The 17,101-nt window shown below is 44.6% G+C and overlaps 1 protein-coding gene across 13 annotated transcripts in view; it reads right to left on the minus strand.

Moving 5' to 3' along the window:
• Positions 1-4,030: 4,030 nt before the first annotated feature.
• BIN1 (bridging integrator 1) overlaps positions 4,031-17,101 on the minus strand; it is a 93,299-nt gene continuing 80,228 nt past the window's right edge. For all 13 annotated transcript variants that reach the window (XM_068195465.1, XM_068195470.1, XM_068195462.1 and 10 more), the window contains 4 exons: positions 14,381-14,473; positions 13,479-13,589; positions 12,574-12,675; positions 4,031-9,588 (listed from right to left, as the gene is read on the minus strand). In XM_068195465.1, the coding sequence (XP_068051566.1) occupies positions 9,481-9,588; positions 12,574-12,675; positions 13,479-13,589; positions 14,381-14,473 (414 nt within the window). In that variant the 3' untranslated portion in view covers positions 4,031-9,480. The remainder of the gene's footprint in view (positions 9,589-12,573; positions 12,676-13,478; positions 13,590-14,380; positions 14,474-17,101) is intronic.

A 17,101-nucleotide genomic window follows, 5' to 3' on the forward strand; every position in this document is an offset into this window, starting at 1 on the left:
TGAACATTTTTGTCCTGGTCAGGTAAGAAATGAGCTATTCCCAGTGCTGATCCTTACCTACCCCGACATCCAGAGTGAAGTGTGAGCCCCTCACAACACAGACTCCCTGCCTTCCCAGTCAGGAAGTAAAGGAAATCCCTATCCGTGACCATGCCCGTGCAGTGCCTGCATGCTGCATGCGATCATTGCAGACACACCAGCTGCAGCCACCACACCTATGGGACCTCTTTGATAACCTGAGATAACTGAGAAGGTCACAAACCTACAGCTTCTCAAACCAACACGAATTTCTCAGGAGTTAAGCAGGGACTGACTCTGGAAAATTTCAGCTGAAAACTTTAGCAGATATCCAAGGAGGCTGCTTATAAATTGGTGCCCCTTGGACCCTCACACATTGAAAGGATCAGATCCTCTGCTAGTGCTGAGCACAGAGAACTCAGTTCTGATGCTGAGCTTAATTAAATAGAAATATGAAGTAAGAAAGAAGGGCTAATTAGATAGAAATGCAGAGTTAGAGGATGTGAATGCTGATTAACCTAATAATAGACAATAATGCTGTTAAAGGGAGTTCAATGGATTGCTTAATGGATGGAATGATCTATAGTATATATTACATAAAGTACTTAACAGTAAACATTTAATTACCTCTTCAGTTGCATTTTTCTTTACTGTGTGGAGAAAAAGTGCTTCATAAAAGAGTTATTGGATGGGAGTAATTTACAGTCCTGCAAAAACATCTCTATTGAATGGGAAAGAGCAACAATTTGCCAGAGCCACAACAGAAAGCCTGAGACACAGAGAGCAATGCTGGGAGCTGCCAGATAGGGCAGAGCAAGGCAAATTAAATACCTGTCCTCCTGGTATGGTACATCACTGCCTGTGTGGGGCAGGAGGCACAGCCTTCCCCCAGGAAGGAGGGCTTAGCAAGCACTCGTGACACTTCACGAGATGGCTCCAGGTGAAACTTGCTGAGGATTTAGGAAGGTGACCACTTGTCACAGAGGAGCAAAGCCAGCTTCTGCTGTGTGTTATGGGGAAAGTTCTTAGAGGGCTGGAAGCATCTCTGGTTAATGTGACCATCAAGCACAATGCCATGGCCCAGCCACTAAACACTGCTCCCAGCACAGATAAGCTTTTTTCAGTTTGAGCTTTTCCCAGATTTCCCCAGGGGAGCCAGCCAGAAGTCTGGCATACAGAAGGTGTTTTTCAGACCGTTGGGATGTTTCATACTGAGACAGGGAGCTCATGGATGTCACGAGTGCCTCCGTGTGGCCAGCTCACTCCTAAAGCAGCATCGCCCTCAACAGCAAATACAGCACTTTTTGCAAAATCAATAGTCAGGTCTCTCCTGGAGGCCTCTAATAGAGATGTACAGAGGCAATCCTGGACATTAGAGAGGGGAGATCACGCCAGGAGGCTCTCACAGGTCTCTGAATTGGAGATAGGAGAAATTACAGTCTGTGGCACAGGGGTTTCTAGACATGCTTCACTTCTGCTGTAATAGGCATCATTGTGACTGTCACAGAATGTGCCCTAAAGGGGCACATGATCATGTCCCTTTGGGACAGAGAACAAGGCTTGCACTCCTTACTGGCAGCACAGCAGCAGTCTCAGTCCCATCACATTCATTTCACACCTTGGGCTGTATCATGTTGCTCAAATGATGAAAATGTGTGCAATTTAATTTCTATACCTTATACTCCTGCTAGAGCTTTTCTTTCTCCTATCTTATTGCTAAGCAGCTGGGACAGAGGCAATCACTTGCACTTGGTGGAGCTCAGCCCTCTCCCTGGCAGGGTCACTAGTGGAAAAGATTGCTTCCTCATCACTTGGACTTCAAAAATCAGCCTTGCTTTCATGTCCTCGTTCCAGCACAGCTCTGTCATCTCCAGTGCCTGATGCAGCATAGGTGGCACCTGAATTTCTATATATTAATTCATGAGGAAGTGCTGAGACAAGCACAGTACATGTGAAGAAGTCAGCCTCAGGAAGAGGGAGCACAAGCAGGACGTGAGGTAATACCAGTGCTAGGGGAAAAAAAAGCTGATATTAGGTTGGGGCTGTGCCAGAGTTGCCTACCTGACTTTGAGAACTAACAAGTACCCTTACAGATCTATTTCCCCAGCATCCAAAGAAACAATCTCCCCTCAAAACATCTCAGCAGCACATCAGAACAGCTCACAGAGTCTGCCCATTGCTCCTGGCAGGGGGCTACGCCTCGTCCAGTGGGAAGCGATGCCTGTTCCATTACCTGCACCACAGGGCCAAGGAGAGCAGCCTGGCCATTAACTGCCTGTGATGAGCTAATTAATCATGGGCACTTGCTGAATTCCTGTTCCCACACCGTTATTAATGGTTCTGTGGATTGGGCTGCGCAGCAGAGGCTCCTCCACGTGCTGAAGCAACAATTCTGCTCTGCAAAGGGCACCAGCTTCACCCAGCCAGCAAACAGGAGAAATTGCTGAGTGCTGCCCCAAACTCCCATCTCCTCCTCACTATTGTGGACTGACTCCTAGCTGCCCACAGGGGCTCAATTTTCCTGTCATGGGGCATGGTGGCATGGGCTCCTACAGAAGGACAGCCCTGGTACCAACTTGTTCCTTGATGTGGGCATGTCATGGAGTGACTGACACCAGTCACTGCCAGTCCATTGCAGCACAGAATGCCCTGGCTTCCACCTTGCCACTCCCAGATACTCCAGTCTCACCTGGTGCCACATGTGTCTCCTCCATCTTAGAGGCTTCCTTCTCCAGCTGTGCTCCCAGAGGGAAGCCCAGTCTTCCCTCGGTGTTTTGAGGTCCACTGAGGTTGGACCATGTGTGTGTGATCCAGATGTGCTGCCAGGACTTACGTGGCCACAGCCTGCACATGGCTAATGACACCAACTGCTGCTTGTTTGGAGCAACAAAACTTCACTGGGAATGAATTATGCAGCTGAGCAGAGACTCTGACAATGAATTCTTCACTGCTCCCACTGTTGTCCCACGGATATCTTCTCCCCTCCCATTTCCTTCACATTTCTAGGTGGGAATGAAACTGTGTGAGCCAGGACAAGCAGAAGGCATGCACAGGGTGCCTCTGGGTCTTGCTCCTGCCCTGTGAGCTTCCATCTGCAGCAGGGCTGGCCCAGCTCAGGAGCCACCACACCAATGCAGAGCCTGAATCGCCATCTGCAGTGATACTTCCAGGGGCATAGCCTGCCTCTTGCTCTCCCTGTGCCACAAGAAGTGACTTAGGTCCATCCCAAAGCCATAGAGGTGAGAGGCTAAAAGGCACTAAATCCTCCAGGCTGTCTGGAAGTAAAGGAATTGTGCAAGCACAGCCTAGACAGCTCCCTGAGCTGGATCCAAGGCTTGTGGAGCTGCATCTAAAGCAGTGGACTCTGGCAGTCCATCCAAGTGCTAACTGGCACCAATTTACAGCTGTGCCAAGCCTGTCTGGAATCAGGCATCCGAGGGAGAGGCCCCAAAACCAGTCAGCTATGAACTGTGAATCCCTCTAAACCTGTCCCTCAATACCTGTGGCTGACAGGCACAAACAGCCCTTTTCTACCTACACAGGAAATGTCCGATTTAAAGAGCAGAACCCAAAGCCAGGCTGGGAACTGAGCTCACACAGGTGTGGCAGCAGGCCAGACGGAGCTGAGAAAAGTTTGGCCAGGTGGCATAGAGTGCCCTTGCAGTATCATAATCCCACCAACAGATCTGCCTTAGAGGATGAAGGTCACATCACTTTGGGGTCAGTAGTTAATAAAAAGGAAAGATCTCAAATCCTTCTTTACACGACATTCATTTGGCATCACAATCAACTGGAACAGAGAAGGCTGCTACAAGAGCTCACTTACCCTGCTGTTGTAAGCACCAGCATCACCTGCTCCATCCCATGTATTTGTAAGAATTCCCAATGTTAAAGGTGCCTGGACACCAAACATCTATGAAGCTACTCACCTCTGTTGAGAGAAAAAATGTCCCGAATTGTTCCAGCTTAGTATAAAGGTAGGAAAAAAATAGAGAGAGAAACTGACACAGGATTTAGGATGACACAAATTATATTTCTGAACATCACCAAGAAACAAAATGGGACAAATTCATCTAATACTTGTGGAACTGGGTATCACAGCTCTAAATACAATGGGAATTGTTCAGCTTTGATTAAACGAAACAAAAATTAATTAAAAAAACACTCAACCCCCAAACATGTTTCAGGTCATTGTGATTAAACTCAGAGACTGAATTGACAGAAGGAAAAGAGATTGCTAATACACTGCCAAAGTCGTTCCCACTTAATTCAGCTAAAGAGAAGCAATAAGCCCAGGACTGCATCTGGCAAGTTTCAAGTAGGGACCTTCTACATGAAATGCAGACTAGGGTCACAATAGCAGAATAAGCTGCAAAAGGAGGTGAAGGAATTATAGCCATAGGACACAACAAAGTACAAGCTTATAAAGACCAGTCTTCACAGCTGTAGTTTCTCCATTTAGTTTCATAAGCAAAATTTCCAAAAGAGCCTTCTAATCCTTAGCCCCCATGTGTCAACTAGACCCGATGGTTTGTGAGGGCTGGTGACACAATCCAGCTCTGGGCACCACCCAGGACTCCCTTCCATCAGGAGTTATGCAAAAAGGTGTGAACCAGAGCATGCAAGCAGAGAGGTGTCTGCACCAGTACCAGGTGTGACAATACTTCTGTGGCAAGGAGTAGATTCTCTTTGGTGGCCCAGAAAAGAAAAGCTGTTGCTTGTTTTCCTGATATCAGCACTATCAAGCTGCATTGTGTAGGATTTGCTGATGGACACGTTTGTGCATCTTCTAGCTTTGCACTTTTTGGCTGACAGGCCCAGTGCTGCCATCATCCTCAAAGAGCATGAGAGAGGCTGGGAAGTGAGAGGAGCTGGAGAATGGGGCCAGTGCTCAAATCAGAGGCAACTGTGCTAGATGCACACAGGCCTTGTCTGTGGGAGATCCATAGGTCTTCCTAGAAAGGCTGAGAGACACCTCTGCCTCCTTCAGACAAGGACATTCACTCTTTTGGGGCATTGACTGCACAGCATCCAAAATATCTGTGGAAGAGCACTGCTTGTGTCTGGCACAGGGCAGGAAACAGGAAGCTCTGAACTCAGTGCCACTGGCAGGCAAGAAGCACCTGTTATCAGATTGAACATACACATCCTGGCCATTCATCTTTTGTTCTCAGCCCTACAGAGTTTGTCCCTGGAACTAAGAGGTGAGGGAGTCAGTGCATCAACCCAAAATGAAAAAGATAACTAATCATCCCTCCATCCTCCTCCATCTCCTTAGCTTTGGGCCTTTTCCCTCCAAGAGGCTACTGCAAAACCTAATTGAACTGGCATCCCAGTTCCAGGTAGAATTTGGAGTCCTCACACCTGCTCCAAGTCCCCTTTGACTTGGGGCTGTCTGCCTTGGCCACAGTCTTAGGATAGTGGGACAGGAAAGGGTTCTGCAACAGTGAGCAAAGCTTCAAGGACTGTGGCACAATTCACACAAAGCAGTACCAGCTTGGAACAGCTGGAAATGAACCTGCACAACCCCATTTACTGCCTCACCTCAACAGCCAAGCAAAACAAAGGTGATAAAAGCAGACAGCTGAGGAATTCCTATGGAAAATAACACAGAGTATGTTGGAGTCTCACCTGGAACACCATACCCTGGGACTTTTCCTTAATTCTATCAGATATATTACTGACATTGCTAAGATAGAAAAAGGGGTAAGAAACAATGCCTTATTTCTTCCTCATCAGTTGCATAAATATTAATTCCCACTTCATATTAGGATTAGGCTTAAACTGGAGTAGTATCATAAATCTGTAACCAAACTGAAGCCAACAGAGCAAGAAAGTCTTTTTAAGTTCAGCTACAAAACCAGTCAATGGCACGGGATGAGAGATGCTTTTATTTGTCACCCAGTAGAACAATCAAGTGGAAGATTATTAAATGGGGAAAACAGCAGCTTTGATGGGCCAGATACCAAGTAATCCCTGAAATGTGTCCAGTGTATCTGTCAGTGGAGCAGAACTGGGCTTCTTTGGGTTCTCTTCAGTGGATAATGTATTTGCAAAAAAATACAGCTTAGAGTTAACTGAAACCAGTCATCAGATTAAGAAAAAAGGCAAAGGCAAAAGGACTATTAACATTACAACATTTTCTTTCAGCATTTTCAAAACAGAAGTTTTCACATTTTTGCTTCAAAGCAATTTGTTACAGCCCAAGACATAACATTTGTTAAAATGCAAGCCTAGAAATTAATTTTTCATTTTGGTATGAAAGGATTTGTTTGTTTCATTTTTTCCCTTTTTCATTCCACTGAGAAAATGGAAAAAAAATTGTTCCAGGTGACCCTTACGCTTTTTCTCAGATTTTTCAGTTCAGCCTGCAAACTGAAAAACCAGAAGGGCACAGCCTACTTGGGAGTTTACTGTCCCTCTTTCTATTTGAATCAGATCTAAACCAAAGAAAAGAGGAAGTTCATTTCACCAGGTAATATCAACCAGAATCAAGGTATTTAGGAGATGTAAAAACATTGAAAATGGGAAGAGCCATGGCTGTTTACAAGGGGCTGAACGACCCAGGAGACAGATCTCCTGGCTCTAAAGAACACTGCCATCTACGAGTTTCCTGCTATGCCATCCTACTTTCACATAAGGCAATTTATAAACTGTGGGTCTGATCCCGCATTTTCAGAACCTGACTGAGATGTGCTGAAACCACTCATCTGTGAGCAATGCAAGATCCAGGTAACCCACCCTAAGTTGCTCTAGGCCAGGGGGCTTGGGGGTTTTGGGGTCGGGGGAAGCAAATGGAGAGAGACACAAAACTCTCTCCACCAGCAACACTGGAGCATCACTCACATGACCTGAAAACAACATCCCTTTTTTGCAAAGTGCTACCACTTCTGCAGGGACAATACAGTACTGGATAGTTGCTCTGCAAGCTCAATAAAATGAAAAGGCCTTACAAGGATCTTTGTTGGGACAGTCATCTGGTTCAAGCACAGCAAAGGACAGCAACAGCAAAAAAACCCTCAATAAATTAGGTATCAGCACAGCTTTCTAAATGGTCTAGAACAGTTACTACGAGACAAAAATCACAGCTCTGGTAACTTAGAATCTTGTCCTTTTTTTAAAAAAAACAAAGCTATTATCCACAGGTTTTGCATAAAAATAAACATTTTAAGCTGACAGCATTATGTTAATTGGATCAACCTGCTTTTTTATATATATATATTTCTATGTATATTTAAATGTATATTTTTATATGAATAATCTTTAAGGAGTAATGGGAGTCACAAATGCATAAAAATAGATATTTTGAAAAACAAAAAAGAGTAATAATAAAGACAACCCTGATGAAAAAGGAAAAAAAAGTCAAACCAGTCAGTATTCTAAAGCAACAGCTCACCATACTATAATTTGTGGAGTCCAGTCCTTCTGTATTGTGAGCAGTTACTCCTAAACACTATTGGGGTTTCTAACAGTGATGCAAAATAAATTCCTGCACATTTTTTCTTTTAAAAAAGAGAAGGGATTTGGGTATATAGGACAGATTTAATGCCTGTTACATTGCTGTAAATAACTAGCATGGATCATCCCCCAAACTGAAAGCAGGAGGAACTCAAACAATGCTTGCAAGTATAGGAATATATTTTCTAATCAAAATCAGATCTGTTCCTCCAAACTAAGTTGCTGTGGTTTTTTTTTTAAACAAAATTTTTGCCCTACAATGTTTTTCTGTTGTTCTATAAATAATCCAAACAGACTGGAAAAGGTGACATTTTCAGTACTTTGTCAGCATTTTGTGCAGCTTTGACAAAAGCCAACTCCTACCAGTTTGGAAGATTATTTCAGAGTGATCCTGAGCATGGCATAACCTCACTGTTAAAAATCCCTTCAGGGCAAAATGATCATGGGGGAGGAGAGGAAGCTGTAAAAAATTAAAATAGCCTGACTTGCTTGCCAGCTGCATCAGTATTCAAGTAAAGTTTATAAAGTACCTTTGTGGGACTTTAGAGTCTTGGAGAGCCAGACTGGCTTATATTAACAAGTGTAATATGCACTTAGAATATGCCTTGTCATCTGCTTGTCTAAACTAAAAAAAAAAAAAATTCAAAAACAAACAGAAGCAAAGGAAAGGTAAAGGAAAGGACTCAGCATCAGTATTAAATTGCAGAGTGTCTTTCTTGACACTGACACTTTGATATTCTTGCCTTCCTTTCTAATGCATTACAATAGCATGAAATCACACAGCCATTTTAAACAAGCATTTCAAGAGTCCAGTTTTCATGGAGGTTAACTTGATCATCAGCACAGCACTGGAGAAAGCTGATCTAACGATATTTCACTTACGGAACTCTTCAAAGGAACATAAGAAATACAATTTCACAAAAAACAACGCCAATGAAAAGCACAGAAAGTAATTTGTTTTTATCAGTGTTTTCTCTTTGATATTCTTACAGAAAAAAAAAAAATCTTCCCTTATCTCTGTCTTTAAAAGCAAATTTTCTATCCAGTAGATTTTAGAGCTATTTTCCATCTACATGAATCTAAGCTTTTCCGAAACCACCAATAGGTTTGGGGGTTTTCTGGGGGGGTAGGGGATGGGGATGTGTGTACTAGAGGATTCCCTCTCCTAAATTTCAGAGACATCCAAATGGCATCTGTTTGTTTTGTCTTGTTTCAACTCTTGGATTTGTCCATTCCCCTTTGGATTTCAAAGGCCAACACTACTGTGAGAATTTAGGTGTCCGCATTTGAAAGAACTTTGGACTGAGCACAGCTTAACATATTTCACCTTCTTCATGCCCTTTCCATGTAGTTTCTCCTATCTTTACATGTATAAAATCACAGTTTATGTAGCACTGTTTTAAAGGAAGAAAATAAAATACACACACACACACACATACACTGTAGTGGTGAACACTATACACTAAATTTTTTTTCAACAGCATAACAGAAAGTTTGGCCTACTGTAGGTTGAAGATGTAAGGAAGGCTGAATTTTTATGGTTGCCATGCAAGCCACCTTCAAGACAAAACAGATTAACCCACCCAAGAGCAAATGCAGCTTCTACTTTCAAGCCATTTGACAAATACTGCCTTTCCAGGAATCAGACTGACATCTGACAATTCAGTCAATGCAGTACTTGAAGAACCTCACTGAGTTGCTTCTGCATCAGTCCTTTGAATCCAAATGCTGTTTAAACCAAAGGGGAAGAGGGTATCTGAATTGCCTTATTATTATTATTAATATGTATATATTTCAATAACACTTCGAATTTCAATTAACTTCTGAAACCTTGCCCTTTAAGACGAACACATCCTTAAAGGTGCGTCAGCTTAAAAGTTGACTTTTTTTCAGGCTTCTATTCCTTCATAATTCTCTCTTCATTTCCTTTCGTTGTTCTTTTTCAGTTATCTACCAGAAAACTTGCTTTCTTCCAGCAGAAACGCAGCTGGTGGGCTTGGACTTTCACTGCACCCGTTCTGTGAAATTCTCAGGGAAAACCCCTCGGCATTGGTCAAGTTCCTTATGCTGGATCCAGTCAGACTCCTTCACACCCATCAGCCATCCTTCGTCCTGGAGGAGAAGACAGAGATCAGATGTTAAGGGACAGATGTAAGCAGGGATTTTTCTTATACAGTGCAGGCCAAGGAGGTGTCAAGACATTACCAAAGCCATGCTCTTATTTGGCTTGGAGACAATCCAGGAGGAGTATGGGGGAGAAGGAAAAAATGCTTTTGTTTCCTTTTATACAGAGAAAAGGCTACATCCCAGAGTTCATACCAAAGCTCTCATCTGACCCAGAATGTGAAGACACACTAAAAAATAAGCAAGTGTAACAGAAACACGTCATAATTTACACCCACTGAAACAGGAGGAATTCTGCCAAAAGAGACTCCAGAGCTACAGGATGGGAATCACCTATCTCACCCTTCACAATGCAAACATGATGGGTCTAGCATTCTCCATAGCCATAAAAAGAGACAGGCACCTCCAGCGTGTAATTCACCCCATTCATCTCAGGCACATCTCAGTCTTTGGAAAGGATGAATCAGCCCCAGGAGGTGCTCATCCCTGATCCAGCCAGAGCACCCAGATGATTGGCATTTTAGAGGTGATACAGGCAAAATGAGCCTTATTTGGTGTGCTGAAATCCTGATCTATGGGAACTGGGAGCTGAGGAACCCAACCCATCTTCCCAAAACTCAGCAGTCTGTTTGGTTTGATGCAAGGTGAGGTTAGCAGAACTCCCAAATTTTGGCTACATGTGATTTAGATCTCTCAAGAAGGTCTTCCCTAGTCTCCAAACTATACATCTATAAACACAGTTGAATTTTCACTCAGGCAAAAGGAACCCTGCTTGGTAGAACCTGCTCATGAGCAGAACCAGACTTCCCACCCTCTGCCTGTAGGCTGTCTGGCATTGAGATTTCTGCTCCATCCTAGGCACATGAGGTGCCTATATTCAAGGTGGGAGAGCTGCACTGAGACTGCAGCTCAGGTGTACAACCACTCTACTCTCTGCATGCCTTGGAGCTGCCACCACGGAAGCTCCCCTTCCATGCACATACCCCACTCATTTGCAGTGGGGCAGCCCATGGGTTTAGAGTGCAGCATGAGGCACAAGAGCTGCACAGCTCCCAGAGCCCGCAGGCTCACTTAGCCCTGACTGCTGCCTTAGATTGGAACATTCAGGAGACATGGGAATGACACGAGGTGGGAGCCCATCTGCAGCAGCCAGCTGCAGGGGCTGTGGAAGGACTGACATGCCATAAATCAGGAAGACAAATGACAAGGCAGAAGACATTGGGCCCAAGTGTCTAGAAGGCAGCTTCCAGCTCACAGAACGTCAGGCACAAAAGCTCATCCATTTGCACATAGTGCTGTGCCATAGAGCAGGCATGCATCACTCCCAACACATCCTGCTATGAAGGGTCTCCTCGGCTGTAGGGATTAGACACAAGGATCCAGACGGGGCCTTAACAATTTTAAACCATATCACTTGAAGTGCCAGCTTAGAAGTGTTGCTGCCCTCAACCCTTTTTTCTATCAAGAGAGATGAATCCAGGCCTGGATGTACCCACAAACTGACACCTAAGCTGCAAGGTAGGAATGGGAATCAGTCTAGTATCCTAAGCTCCCTCCACTCACGTGCACAGTTCATGCACATGTTAACAGCCAGCAATGCCTGGCTGGGTATGGTTGAGGTTAGGGAAATGAGCCGTAGCACAGGATACACTGTCGAAGGGTTAGAGGGCTTCAGTGCAGCTACAGAGTCATGTTAGCAACACTCAGAGCTCACCCTCTGCAGCTTGGAGAGTCTTGAGTTCATGGCTGTTGCACCCACATCCAGCTAAAGTGCAAACACAGGGCGTTGAAAAACTGATCCAAAAACGCCATCTGCTCCACAAATGCCATCTCCTACCACAGAAACTGGGGGAGCTGACACTCATTTCCCATCCAGAAAGCTTTCTGAGAAAGAAATGTTTACAAATGCTTGTGCAGGGCAGTCCCACCCAGTGGGGAGTCTTGTCTCCAGAAGGAATTAGTGCCTGTTTCCCAAAAACCTTTCCTCCCCTAGCTGTGTGGGAATTGTTGGCATTTTATGGCTCCATTTCACAAGCATCAGCATGATATGTCTCCATAAAGCCAACAGCTGGGCCACAAAGAGGATCCACATTTTCTCAGTTAGTGAACTACATCACCTTCCCTTTACCCCTTGTGGAATCCAGATTTTATCTGAACTTGGCCACACCCAAAGAGTTGATGACTGTTCAATCAATTTGGAGAATTCTCTTTCTTTTCCAAACAGAAATCTAGAGATGTGAGCATTAATTTTTATAAACTCACCACCTCTCTCAGTCAAAGCAGTAAAACTGTTGCAGATTGTCAGCTGGGTGCCCTCAAACACAAAGTGAGGAGGACTTACTCAAGGCTTCTAGAAATAGCTCAAATTAAAGAAAAACATAACCAAGTAAATTCAGGTTGAAGATGGGCAGCAAGACTTGCTCTCTAGAGCTGAGACCGGTTCTAGCCTTTGATTCTGCTGCCATCTCCTGACCAAACATAGTCATTTGGAAACAGCCACTGCTGTGCTTAAGTGCAAGACATCGCCCACCACCAGCTGCTTTCTCAGAGCTCCAACATATCTCAAAAGAGAAGAAAACATCATAAAGTATGAGTCACTTCTTTCAATGCCACAGTCTGTACTGTAGTGGTAATAGGGAAAGTGCATCAACTTTAGGGGCAGTGAGGAGGCAAAGTATGGGCTCTATTGGGCTCCCTGATCAAGAGAGCCACTGTATTGGCTCAAATGTTTTGATAGGGACAAGAACCCATGGCTACTCCACATGCTTTATGCAGGAAAACGTCTCCACTTTCCAGTAACAAGCAGAGTCCTCCCATCTGTTGCAAGAAGCCAATCTCAAGCTCAAGGCCAACTGGCTCTCTTGCCAGCTCCCAGCCACAAACTAACGGCTCAGGATTCAGCCAGCCAACTGTTAGTGAAGAAAGAAGCAGCTCAGGAAACCCCCTTGGTTCCACCTGGCCTCCCCCACTCACCTGCTCCTCAGGGTTCTCAAATGGAATCACAAGCACCACGTCCCCGGCCTTCAGCTGCAGCTCGTCAGTGTCAGTGGCCGTGTAATCGTGCATGGCCTGGACCTGCAGGGTCAGGAGAGGAGCACTTTGAGCACTACAGCCTATAACGCCACCTGAAACCACCCTAAATGTTATGAGCCTCCTGTCATTCTTCAGGGCTTTTCTATTCTTCTGCTTTCAGCAGAACTCACACAAAAAATATGGGAATGACTAAAGCAGAGATGTGTTTCTATAGTAAGATGCTTTAAATTCTTACTTTCAGGAGAAAGTGCCTTCTGGCTACCACACTCCCTTATGCACATTAAATATGTGGCTTATCCTCACCCAAAATCACTCCTTCCTCCATGCCTTTGCTGCAAGTGATCTTTGGCATGCTCAGAATACCCACCCAACTTCCCTGTCTAGTCCTGTACTTTTCTCTGTTAACCCCAGCTTTCTAACTTCCCCAAACACAGAGTCCTCTGTTCCTGCTGGTGTTCCCAAATCTTCTCAATTTGTCACCTGCACCAAAGTTTAACTTTTCCTGTCAGGAGCACAACATTTAAACCAGTGTCCAGAGTCTGTGACCAACACCACCATACCACCAAGACAGAAACCACTGCAGCAGAGAGAATGGGTTTTGCTGCACAGTATAGCAAGATCTTTAGATGCTGATGCTCTTACATAATCCTTTGAAACATCTGGAACTGCATGAAGCTGTGCTGCTGGAGAGGAAAGCTTATCTCTCCTTCAATTTCTGTTTTGACTTTCAATGTGGCCTAGCCCATGGCTATACTGAGTGCAAGCAGTTAATGCCTTTGGGATTAACTGGGAGGGGAGAAAAAAACCCTCACCAGGAACTCGATGCCACACAAGCACACACTCACCTTGAACAGAAATCCTGGGGGCATGTCAGCTCTCTCAGATGAAGCACCTCCTTCCACAGTGCCATTGACAGTTGCAGGGAAAGTTTCCACAACAACAGCAGGCAGAGAGCTCTGGTAGGCAGTGGCAGCCAGGGAAGGAAAAAAAAAAGCCACTGAGAAAAGATAATCCAAAACTGAAGATCCAAGTCCACCCTGGAGGATCCAGACCACAACCATCCCATGGCTTCAATGGGTTCTCCCAGCACATCAGTCAGCAACAAGAACACCCCAAGGGACAGCAGAGGCAGCAGCAGGAAGGCAGGATTGGTGACTGCCATCTCTCTGCCTAAGGCTGCAGAAAGGGAGGGATGGGTTGTAGGTTTCCTGAGACCATAATGCCTGGCATTTCCCAGTTGCTGTGGTCACAATGCAATCTCATAGAGCCCTCCTGGAACAGCCAACTCAAATTTGACAGCCTGTAGGAACAAAGCTGCCGTGACATGGGACCTATCCCTGTCCCCTAAAAGGGCAGTAGTGTCACCAAAAAGAGAGGAAGCCTAGATATTCAGGAGACACAGCCAGAGCCCAGAGGACAGGGCAGGTAAAGTAAATGGCAAGCAAGGGGGAATCCAGCTGACAACACAGCTTAGGACAGTGTGGGCTGTGGGCTGACTTCACAACATGGGAGAAGGGACAATTCTTTTACTGACTTTTCCAGCAGAACTTCTCCCACTTCTCCCTAAGCATTACACAGACGAAATGTTAACAGCTAAGTCTGGTCCCTGCATGAGAGCACTGTAACTCCAGTGGCAGAGATGTTTTTTTTCCAAGCAGCTACACAGCTCTTTTCCAGTCCAGCCTCCCACATGTGCTGTGTAACAAAGGGATAGAGAAAAGGGATTGCTGTCCCTTGAGCTGTTTACCGATCCTGAGTCAGCTTCAGTTTTAGATGCTTCAGCTCCAGCTGCTGCTTCTGATCCAGCTGCTTCAGCTCCTGCACGGGCTGCTTCTGCAGGCTGCAATACAAAAGTCATCCCAATGGGAAATTACTCTCATTCCAGCTACACGAGTGTGCAGCAAAGTGCAGCCCAGCCTGCCCAAGTGCTCTGTGCCACTGCCTGAGCCATCTGCTGACTAAAAGGTGAGATACTGTAGGGTCTGGCTGCATTTCTGTCTCCCCCTTTCTCTGCAACTCATGGAAATCACAACAAAGTCAGAAACCCTCAACTCCAGCCATGCAGTAGGCAACAATTCAGAGGAAATCAATGAAACGCCAAAAATTCTGTGTGCCTCTTTCTCTTCACAACTCAAACTGCAGAGCTACTTTACACACACACAGTATCTATTATTACACCTAGATTGCCCACTTGTACGAGAACACAAGTTCTCTTGCACGCCAAAGAACAAGGATCTCTCCACAGTCTACTTCCAAGGATCAACAATCACAGAATATTTAAGTACTTGTCTACTCCCAGAAACAAAAGAGCACGGTAATAATGTGTCCAGATATGGCATTTAGTCCAGGCCCAGCATCAACATGGCATTAGGACTGAATCAAACAGGACACTGTGCTAACTTTCACTCCCCTCGATTTTGGACAGGCCCAAAGAGTTGTGAATTTAGATTCTGTTGTGAATATTCTATTATTAAGAATTTTCTATGAGTATTCCAGATGGGGTGTGTAACACATTTGTGTTGATGGAAAGTTTCTACTGCACAAAAGCTGCCACCACCAAGGAGATTCAGTATCATCCACAAATCACTGTCTGGCAAAACCTATTCTAAAAAGCCTGCAGACAGGGGTTTCTGTGCACAACAAAAAACCAATCAAACTCCTATGACAGGCTTCCAGCAGTTCAAATTTTTATTTTCCTTTGTCTGGAGTCAGATTAACTCTTTTTAACACAAAATTAAAGATATTCATTTGCCCCTCCCAGAAACTGCAACAATGCAGGAAGTACATTGGATCTGGTAGCACCAAGGCTGCAAATCAGCCCCTTGGGAGACTGGCCAGGCAGCATCTGGGAAGATTCCCAAGATTTGCCATTTTCAATACATGGCAATACCCATCTTCAGCATGTGTACATGCCTCATACATTTGATAAAAATGTGCTGACCTGCTTCAGCTGGGATAGTTGATTTTCTTCCTAATAGCTGGTACAGGGCTGTTTTGGATTTAGGATGAGAATAATGTTTCCAGTGCTGATGATGTAGTTGTTGTTGAGCAGTGCTTACACCAAGTCAAGGACTTTTCAGGTTCTCATGCTGCCCTGCCAGCAAGGAAGCTGGGGGGCACAAGGACAGGAGGAGACACAGCCAGGACAGCTGACCCCAATTGACCACAGGAATATCCCAAATGTCATCATGCTCAGCGTATAAACTAGGGGAAAAGCTGATCAGGCACCACTGCTCAGGAATGAAATGGGCATCAGTCAGCTGGTGTTGAGCAACTGTTTTTCATTTGCCTCGCTTGGGTTTTTTTGGGTTTCATTTATGTCTGTTATTTTCCTTTTTATTACTATTGTTATTATTTTGTTTGAATTAAGATGGTCTCATCTCAATCCACAAGTTTTATTACTTTTATCCTTCCAACTTTCTCCTCCATCCCACCAATGGGAGGGAAATGAGTGAGTGCCTGTGTGGTGTTTCACTGCCAGTTGGAGTTCAATCAAGACACATACATCCCTGCATACAATCATATTCAGAACAAGGCATTATCCAGATTCCTTAATTTTGCAGTTCTCATAGTACCAAACTTATAAAACCCCAGAGTAAAGCAATCACCATGGAAGACCTTAAATGTACACCCATCTGGCTACTAACCATGCATTAGCACAATGCTCCAAGCAGTATTCTAATAACAGCAGCAATAACAAAGAAATAAATCCTTGATTTAATAAAAATCCATTCCTTTACCTTCAGCTGCTTCAGTGGTGTCATCTAACACATGCTTTCCTCCCCTATCACATCCTTCCTCATGTCTCCCAATCACCATGTCCACAGGCCTACACTGCCAGAAGATATTATAAAGAGCAGAACTGTTCCCATCCTACAAGGATTCCCTCAGCAGCTTTGGTGGAGCTAAGGTAAATATATGCAAATGAAATGCTACAAAGGATTCTTCTGTTTAATTGGATTCACTCCCAGGTTTTCATTTGGGTTCAGTGAAACTGGAACTGGGACAAATGCCAGGTCAGCTCTATCTGACCAAGCATGAGTTTTATATGGACAAGTGAAAAGGAGCTCAATGTGAGGGTTTGGGTTTTTTTTTTTAAAGCAGCTAATTTGCAAAAATAGTATGGAATAATCAGAGAAACTGGATCTAGATTAATCCACTGATTTTCAACAAAGGGCATTTTCATGTCAACTATTAATTTTTCTATTTTATATACCTGTGGGGCACCCTGAGGCCTATAAAAGCATCTACAGTCATGGAAAGAGAGTACAGGGAGAAGAAGAATTGCTCACTGCTGTTACCAGGTTTAAAAGCTTTGCTTATTCCAACAGCAGCATCATGCACACCAAATGCACATTTCCCAGTCTGCAGAACTAAGCCAGCTCTGCTGCACTCAACTTTTTATGCAGTTGTTAACCTCACGGCCTATAGGACTAAGGAGCCCCAAAAAATGTCTCCTCTCATCAAC

This window comes from Anomalospiza imberbis, chromosome 7 (genome assembly GCF_031753505.1).
Source record: "Anomalospiza imberbis isolate Cuckoo-Finch-1a 21T00152 chromosome 7, ASM3175350v1, whole genome shotgun sequence".
Taxonomy (NCBI): domain Eukaryota; kingdom Metazoa; phylum Chordata; class Aves; order Passeriformes; family Viduidae; genus Anomalospiza; species Anomalospiza imberbis.